The 10,049-nt window shown below is 41.7% G+C and overlaps 1 protein-coding gene across 1 annotated transcript; it reads right to left on the bottom strand.

Moving 5' to 3' along the window:
* Window positions 1-7,040: 7,040 nt before the first annotated feature.
* Window positions 7,041-10,025, bottom strand: kcnk7 (potassium channel, subfamily K, member 7). Its single transcript, XM_080451643.1, has 3 exons — window positions 9,592-10,025; window positions 7,776-8,171; window positions 7,041-7,617 (listed from the first exon to the last, which is right to left on the bottom strand). Exons 1-3 carry the CDS (start codon window positions 9,926-9,928, stop codon window positions 7,241-7,243), a joined length of 1,110 nt encoding a protein of 369 aa, XP_080307769.1. The 5' UTR covers window positions 9,929-10,025; the 3' UTR covers window positions 7,041-7,240.
* Between the last annotated feature and the right edge of the window lie 24 nt (window positions 10,026-10,049).

Raw genomic sequence — 10,049 nt, 5'->3', positions numbered from 1 at the left:
GTACACAGGAGAATGGCAGCCTTTTTTTAGCTGGTCTTTTGCCAAAGCTCCATTATGGTGAGGTTATGTTTATCTGAGAAACTATTCTGGGAATTGTATTTCCTGGTCCCACTGTAACCACTGGCATAACTTAAATTGGAAATGGATGTCTGTTGTATCAAGATCACTTTATAGAACAGTAATACTGTAGCCCTTCTCAATGTCTATATGTGGCCTTTTCTTTTTTTTTACGCTTGTGGAAGAACAACCTTATTAAATAAGACATTTTACATGAATTTCTATAAACAAGGGGAAACTAGAATGATACTGAGTTTGAATTAGAGTTTATCATCATAGAAGCAGGTCATCAGTAAGTAGATTGAAAACCATGCCTGACAAACACCAACTAAGATTTTGATGTAAAAAATAGAATCATGTGGATCTTGGGATCCATGGGATGGCAAGGCAACAATGTGGATCTGACTTCATGTGGCCAGCCTGTGATGTCAGTCATCTATCATGTCGTCTATGACGTATTTATGCCGTTTATGACTCCAAAATTGGGCAAGATTTCAGAACCCCATTAAAAATGTAAAGTTAAATATTTCAAAAAGTATAAAACATTATTTGACATGCTGGTCCAGCATGTATCACAGCGGTCCAGCGGTTTGAAAGATTAGATCTGGACATACGCACGCGCGCACACACACACACACACACACACACACACACACACACACACACACACACACACACACACACACACACACACACACAGACACACACACACACAGACACACAGACACACACACACACACACACACACACACACACACACACACACACACACACACACACACACACACACACACACACACACACACTCACGGCTAGCATCTAACAGAGCCACGGCATAACAAGATGGGGCCTAACAACGGTGGTGGATCTCTGACATCATGTTGATGATATCGTATTGATGACATCAGTTTTGCCCAAATATGGAGGGACGGTGTATCTGAAATGTAAGAATTTAAAAAAATTGAAAATGATTCCAGTATTGATTTCCTTGGTCTACTGTACACAAGAAATTTGGCGCTGATCCAGAGGTTTGCGAGATTAGCGATGGACACGCACATACTGTAACACACAGACAGCTTTGTTCTTACGACATAATTGGGGGGATCGACACTCTTATCCCAATGAAGTCAGCGATATGCACTAGAAAAGTAATGGATGTTCTTGCCATTTGATGTAGCTGCTGCTCCATCCTCTCCTCTTTGACTAACCTATTACAACTAATTTAAAACGTATCCTAAAATATGTATTGAAACAATATATTTCAGCCCATTTGGGTTTCATTTGCGTCAAACTATATTTTTGTCCAGCATGAGAGGGCAAAAAAATAAGGCCCTTTGTCCTTATCAGAAAAGGTCAATTACAGTAAGATGGAAGAAGGAAGATTCAAGCAGAGTGACCTGTCCATGGTACAAAGAACATACTCTAGCCATGGCATTCATTCCATGTGATGTACTCAACAAACACATTGTTTCTCCTGACACGAGAGTAACTAAATGATTTACTACTCAGAGGGAGGTGACTCTGAGGTTGACAATTTCCTAAATAATCTACTTCCTGTCTGCAGGCAGCCCACCAGTTGGTGAGCATCCTGTTATGATGTACGATGATGTACCACCTGACTCACAGGATAGACAGGAGGAAATGGCACACGGGACAATTGTGTCCCTTCAGCTAACTAGCCTACTATAGAAGACTGAGACAAAATGCCAGCCAAGAAAAGCAGCCTTACATAACAAGGCAGACATCTAAAAGGTTTGTTTGTGCTGAGGTAGGGAGAGAATGAATAGGTTTTAGTCATAAGGGTGCCCAAAGGATCTGTACTACCCAGACTCATAATGGTGAAGACAAAGGAAAGCCAATCAATGCTTAAAGGGACAATGCCACTGTTTTTGGCATGTGGCTGCTCTCGTGTCGTATTCCAGTACAGAGGCAATCGGTCTACAGTAAATGCAGAGTCATCACCGTTAGCCAACCAGGCTTCCAGTGGATTTCCACACATGCATTAAATACCTTTAATGCTGCTTTATAACTTTAAAATCTTCAGTTAAAAATTTGATTTTAAACTTTTTAATCACAGCATTCATTTATTTTTTATTATCAAGTACATTTGAAAGGTTACAGGGGAGAATGAATCAGCATTAAATTATTACCAAGTGTTACAGTAGCTCAAATGCTTGTCACATTATAAATCATATGTACATGATTACAAGGTATGATTTGTTTACCGCTTCTTAATCACAGAGAATATTCAACGTTGAGATGAACCGGTTACCAACAATGTTTACGGGAGATTTATAAGTGGATAAATCAAAGGCATTGCAGTGTTCTGACCACAGTTTCCAAAGTCCCCAGCCATGACCTTGATAAATATAGCCAACACCTGTCACCTGTCCCTCAGGAGCAAATGCAGGCTGACAGTCAGTGAGTGAGCGCAAAGAGGCACACTGTAGAGAAGTAACAAGGCCACTGAGTAAATAACACTATGCCAGGATCTAAACACAATGCAATGGCTTTCGCAAACCTTACTTGAAAGGCAGTGTAGATCATTACAGTGGAAATGTGTCCACCTTCGTATAGACTATGCATTGGCTTCATGATACTGCATACTTTTTCTATTATAATTTGTTTTAACATTTATATTACAAGGGAAAATGAACAAGTTTTATTCCACCTGGAGGTAATTTATGACTTATTTACAGTAGCAGGCCTAAATTCTCATAATTGAGCTATGCATTTCTGTGTGTATCTTTTGTTTGACTAAATGTTTGTACATTGCAATATAAAGTTATACATGTTTTTCGGAATAACTGAACAATGTTACTGTATGTGAACCTGAATTGTATGGAGTCGGGTATTAGCCCGTCTGAACCAACGACTATTATTATGTTTTCTTTTACACGCTGTATCTGAATGCATGGGTTTCTCATGACTGCTGTGTGGAAACAAAATTGATTGTACAAATTAATACAAATTAACAAACCTTGCTGCCATCACGAGTGCACAAGGTCTACAATCACATGAGAATGGAGTGCATATGATACACAACACATGTGGATGATCATGTTCTGCATACTAAGCCCATGGTGCAGCATCTAAAATTATCCTTGTGTCTACCTATGGCCTTTGGAATGGTATTAAGACACTCCAGGCATGCTTCAGGTTGCTTCCATGCCTACATTGAATTACTGTATACATTTCTAAAAGAAATATATAAATAAAATAAAGAAATGGTAAACGATAAAATAAGACCCATTAGGCCTACTTAAATATTTGAATACTGAAATTGATCATATTCACACAGTTGCCATTTTGCTCTACATGATAACCCTCCACCCTTTAAGTATGACTACTGGGAAATGTTGGGAACAATTCTTTCCCCACAGGGTTATGCAATACCTGCTGTACCTGCATTTATAGTAGGATTTAAGAGCAAAATATTTCTTATAGAGTAAAATGAAACATTTCTGGTAGAGTAAAAGCAAATGTAAGAAACCCTTATCATTTGAAAGCCCAATTTAAGCTAAATACAAACATACTGCTCATCTGTAGCTATGCTACACATCCCGATAACATAGCAATTCATATCCCACAACACGTGGCGGCAATAATCATGTGACCTGGGAAACCCCTATTCTGTCAGTGTGACATATTGTGCAGCTGGCTCTGTGGGTGGCAGATCGACATGCCAAACAGGCCCATGCCGACAAGAGATCACAAGGCTTTAGTGGTCATCTGCCACCACCTGACAGCCTGACAGGGTCACACTCACACTGCACAAGCAGCCCACAAAACAGTGACTCAGCTTAGGACAAAACTATATTGTCAATGGACACATCAGAAAGATTTGTCATTTTCTGGGGCGCATATATGTTTTTAAAAGGACAGGTGGGCCATCCATTGTAATTTTACATTAGTTTATAAACCTGGGATGCAGCTAAGGTATTCGTCCAGAAGGAGAACTCAGCAAATGTATTATTAAAACTTAATCTTAAATTATTGATGAGAATAAACATAGAAGAAAGACCATTTTAAAACTCAAGTTCAACCAAATACAATAACCCAGAAGCATGTAGTACTAGTCACACACTCTCATTATGAATAAATGACATTCATAAATTATGTGTGACCAAAGTATGGATCCAACCAAAACTACACCAGAGTGACCTAAGAATATGACTGATCTAAAACACAGACAAGGCTCAGAGTATGCGTGAGTGTGTCTTCAGGGAGCGACCAGGGCTGCCAGTACTGGGCACAATCTCTGAGTCATGAGAGGCCTGCTCTGTCTCTCCCGCTTTACAAACACAGCCATAGCTGGAGATCACAGAATTACAGAGAATAGGCCTCTGTCCACGCGCTGTTGCAGTCTTATTAAGGCTTACGGCTATTTATATGACACAAAACGTCTGACAACTTGAGGGTTTTTGGAGGCCTTGGCTGTTGGATGAACGAGCAGAACTCAATGGGATTCAGTCCTAATCCGACTCAATGATGGAGTGTTAATCTATATGATCTCTGAATGTTTTACATAATTTAAATCCCTTCCTGAAACCCCTCTTATATTTTAAATGCCTTCCTGAAACCCATGTTTAAAGTTATGTGTTGTCATTTAGCTTAGTATGTTGACTGTCACGTATTTTAAGAGCATGCCTACCTGACTAATCAGAATCCTGTCACTCCCATCATCTACAGCCTTCCAAAAATCCACAAACATCCCACAGAACCCCCTCTCAGACCAATTGTCTCAGGAAGAGGCTCCCTCACTGAACCATTATCAAAATATGTTGATTTCTTTTTGAAAGACTTTGTGAAGGATCTGCCCGCCTACCTTGGAGACACAAAAGATGTGCTTAACTGTCTGAGTAATTGCACTTTGAATCAGAACACAATATTGGTCTCTCTTGATGTTGAAAATTTATATGGTTGCATTCCTCATGAAGATGCCTTGAATGCGGCTGCCTATTACTTGTCTAAGAGAGAAATAACACAAAACCCCCCAAATAAGTTTCTATTAGAACTGTTGCACCTTGTTCTGAGTCGCAATTACATGCAATATGGATCCAACTGGTACCTCCAACAATCTGGGACTGCAATGGGGACAGCAACAGCGCCTTCTGTGGCTGGATTGGTTGTGGGACAATGGGAAGAAAAAGTTGTACATGACTCCAATAATAACCCCTATCATTCAAAGATAAGATTATATAAACGGTACATTGATGATATCCTGTTATTTTGGGAGGGAACACAGACTGAACTAATGGACTTTGTGATATATCTCAACAACTCAAGTTTCCTGAAATTCACTTGTGAGCAGAGCATTGACAAGATTAATTATTTGGATTTAACTATATCCAAGGATGAAACTGGAATGATTCACACATCTATTTTCAGAAAAGACATGGAACGCAATACGATTTTGCATGCTACCAGTAACCATCCTGGACACCTAAAGGACAACATCCCAGTAGGTCAATTTTTGAGGCTTAAACGTAACTGTTCAGATCTTGATGACTTTCACTCCAAACAAACCATTATGAGTACTCGGTTTAAGGACAGGGGCTATTCTTCCAATTCTATTCAGAAAGCCATACAATATGCCAATAACACCTCCCGCTCTGATCTCTTATCTAATGCACCAAAAACAAAAAATCCAAGTCGGGCGTGTTTTTGTACTGAATATAACCACTGTGCTTCACAAATCAAACAGATACTCAACAGACACTGGCATGTGCTCCAAACAGAGCCATCTGTGAAAGACCTCTGCAAATCCCCACCCCTTGTTGCATTTAGGAGAGCACCCACAATCAAAGGTACAGTCATGTACAAAAATATGGTTCAAAAGAAGACCACATGGCTGACAACAACTGGAATGTATAGATGTGGTAACTGTGCCTGTTGCAACAACACAACAGACAAGAAATCATTCAATCATCCCCACACTGGAAGGAAGATTCCTATTCATGAATTTATCAACTGCAAATCGACACATGTGATTTACATGCTGTTATGTCCCTGGGGTCTAGCATACGTAGGACAAACTAAACGACCCCTCAAACAAAGAATATCAGAGCACAAAACTGCAATCCGTACAGGAAATATGGATTATGCAATTGCAAAACATTATGCTGAAGCAAATCATGGTTCACCCTCTTCATTAAAATTCTGTGGGATTGAGAGAATTGTGATGCCTATCAGAGGAGGTGATATTCTAAAGAGACTGGCCCAGAGAGAAATGCAGTGGATATACACACTCAACACTATGACACCCAATGGACTTAATGACGATTATAGCTTAAAATGCTTTTTGGGTTAAGACTATCTTTGATACCCCTTCACTGTGTATTGGATGTGTTAATTTGTTACTTTATGATATATGCCTCAAATTACCTGTAATTGTCTGTGTTCTTGCATACTAGTGATTGGACCTTGGTGATTGACTTGAGATTTCAGCTGTTGGTGAACTCTGACCCTTTGTATAAAGTGAGTTGAATTGATGTGATATGAATGCTCTGAGGAAGGCTCATAGCCGAAACGCGTAAGCGTTCAATTTATTGGTGTGCCAATAAAAAAAGTGGAAATGTGAGTAATTTGTCCTCCATTTAATTGAATTTTTTTGGATGTGCTACCTTTTTGGAATTTTTTTAATTCCTTTTTTTTTATATGTATTTTATGCTATGTTGGCTTTTATTTGATTGTTGAAGCACCACTACACAAGTATTAAGATTTAGCCTATTCTTAAGAAACGGGAGAATGTGTCAAGTAACCTTCAACAAATTAAAGGATAAAACCACTCCTTGCCTTGTGAGCAGGCAGAAGGGCCTGGTTTGCAACGTACCACAGGCTATGATAAGACTCAAAAATCACAGTTCTTTATCTTCACAAACTTTGCCATGGCAGACATAGTAATGCATTGTACAATTACAGCTCTTATCTGATGTTCACAAATGTTATACTGAAAATTCAAGTACACACCTTTTGCCCACAGTGATCATATAATTGCTGCGAATGAACAGGACAGTGTCCTGAACAGTAGTTTGCTGTGACCCCTAGTGGTCATTTGTAGCCATTACAGATCATAAACATAACCTTTCTATCATATGAGAGGTAATATAATATTACAGTAGCCCATGTAAGGATAGGATAATGAAACCCAGTCTGTCTCAGTCCAACAAGTATTTACTATTCAAGAGTTGGAAGTTAAGGCTGGGAGTGAAGGAACAGGGGTTTGTGTTTCGGGGTCTGAGGTACTGTCTGGGGTTGTGGTGATGATGGTGGTGGGAGTGGACCCGGAGGTCAGGATCGTTTGGAGCACTGGGGGAGTCGGCTCGTCAGGAGAGGGGAGTTCGGGGTCCCGGGGAAAGGAGAAGATTGTGGAGATGGGGAGAGAGTATCGTGGTTCCTCCTCAGGGATCCATCCTCCCACCATTTCGTCTATTCGAGTGCCTTTCAGCTCAAACTCGTGGGGGCCAGCGAACAGACGGAAAACAGCCTGGACCACAGGGAGCTCCATGGCCGTCTCCCTGAACAGCATGACCACTACCAGACCTATCATCAGGTAGCCTGTGGAGAGAGGAAAAACCCAACATTTTCTAATAGCAGGATTTCAATTTCCATCGATAATAACAATCATAATCGTAGCAAAATAATTTGAGCAATATTTTAAAATGCATTCATCTATGAGTGTGTGCTTAGGTGGGCGTATATTATTCGTGTCTTACAGGTGGTGAGGAGTTTGAGTGTCTCCCTGGCGCCTTGGTCCCACGTCCTCCCCAGGGAGTAGCCTCCCTGGCCGATAGTGCTCAGCGTGACGAAGCAGAAGAAGAGAGCGTCCAGGAAGCTCCACTCTGGCTCCGTGAAGTAGAACACGAGGGCCGGGAGCATGAGGAGCAGGGTGACATCCACCGCCCAGAGGAGGCCGGCGTGTAGCAGGGCCGCGCGGGCATAGGGCACGCCCCAGTGGGTGTGGAGGTGGTGGACAGGGGCGTGGGTGACAATGGGCAGGAGGAGGTCACACAGCAGGGAGAGGAGGAACAATGTGAGGGGGATGCCCAGCGTGCAGTAGAAAATACAGAACAGCTTGGCCCCCTCAGATATGGGGGTGAAGAAGTCGTAACCTGGTGAAGATACGAGAAAACATACAGCGTGTGGAGGAAATATGCTGTGGATATACACAGGCTACAGTACATATCCTTTAGGATTTTTATCCCGCGAATTTGTAACCCTTATTTTTCACCCGGTGCCAATTTTCTAAGTGATCATGGGCGCTACACTCCCCTCACCAGTCTAGGGAGGCCAGGGCCGAGCTCATGCCTCCTTCAATCAATGCATGAGAGCCAACTGACCTTCTTGTCACCTGACAGGGGGGAGTTTCCCTGGTTGGACGTAGCGCGTGGAAGGAACACGTTATTCATATTGAAGGTATTAACTACCCTGAGTAGGCCCTTTCGCCAACCCCACCTAGGGTATGGGCGCTGATGACGCGGAGGAGATCATTTAGAAGTTTAATAGAGGCGTGTTTCATTTAAGTGTTTGTGTGTCAGCATGAAGTTAACGGCATAGGAGCTGTCAAGGTAGGCACACAGTAATATCTAAATGAAATTCACCCAGTGAATGTTACAACTTGTTCAAAATGCGGCAGCCTGAGTTTTAACAAAAACTAAGATGAGAGAACATATTACTCCAGTTCCAGCTTCACTACATTGATTTTAAAATTATTTTACTAGATTATAAAACTCTAAATGGTCTGGCACCTTCCTACGTCTATGACTGCCTGCCTAGATATGTTCCAAACCGCCCCCTCAGGTCTTCTAGTGCTGACCTGCTCGAGGTGCCTACAATGACAAAAAACACGGTGAAGCAGCATTCTGCGGGCCGACAGCGTGGAATAAACTCCCATTACACCTAAGACAGGCAGCCTTTGTGGATAGCTTTAAGCTCAGGACCCATTTCTTCACTCTTGCTTTTAGTTGATTTTTATGTTATTCATGTCCTCACTGTTTTGCCTGATTCACTGCCTTTTTGCTATTATTTTAATGTTGTTTTATGCTTTTGCTTTTCTTTTTTTGCTTTGTTACTTTTTCTGTAATTGTATTTGAGCTGCATTTCATGTCATGAAAGGTGCTATACAAATAAAGTTTATTACCACCATCAGCTGCATTTACCCATCAAATTGTCTGCTTTGAAAAGGGCCTATTGTGCAAATCTGTTTTCATTGGGAGTTGAAAGGATGTTAAAATTGTATCACATCCCAAAGCACGAACAAAGCTCATTTGCCTTGAACTGAAATTAGCATAGAAGTTGTCAGCAAAAAGTAGTATTTCTCAGGTTTCTGTGTTTGCAAATTATGTCAGTGAGCAGAAATAAACACAGAAAACAAGCTAGCAATCCTTGCGATCAAAAGTTTCTACGCACCAAGATGTTTGATAGAAAAAGAGTATCTAAGCAATATTAAAGCAATGCAGCACTATGGAACAGTACTATTATTGTGCTGTATTTTCACCCCAAGTGATACATTTTCCTCATCACACATCTCACCTGTGGTGGTCAGAGTGACGATGACAAAGTACAGGGACGAGGTGAAATCGTAGTGGCGTTCATCGCTGTTGGCTTTCAGTACGGCCACGTCCCTCTCGTCAGTGTCCAGGGCTTTCCTGAGGAGCTCGTCCAGCCTGCTCTCCTCTACGCAGGGACACTCACGCAAGAAGGCCTCGCGGAGCTCCATGACCTGAACTCTGAGGGTCCTCTCTACTGGCATCTCTATGGTTGTGAATACCAGGCCTCCCAGGATATTGAAGAGGATGTAGCCCACGACCAGAAAAGCAAACGCGTTGGCACGGCAGAAGCCCCGCAAGGCTGCCAGACCCTGGCCCATTGTTGTTTTGGCCGCTCTGCTCTGTGCAGGGCAGGCATCCACAGGCTGTAACCGAATGCTCAAGGCTCACGTGAGCAAGTCAAATTGTAAATATTTAAACAAGGTAAAGGCAGGTAACAGA

This window comes from Gymnoscopelus braueri, assembly GCF_963280865.1.
Source record: "Gymnoscopelus braueri genome assembly, chromosome: 15".
Lineage (NCBI taxonomy): Eukaryota > Metazoa > Chordata > Actinopteri > Myctophiformes > Myctophidae > Gymnoscopelus > Gymnoscopelus braueri.
Note: the sequence above shows the minus strand (reverse complement) of the source record. Positions and strands in the feature narration are given on the sequence as shown.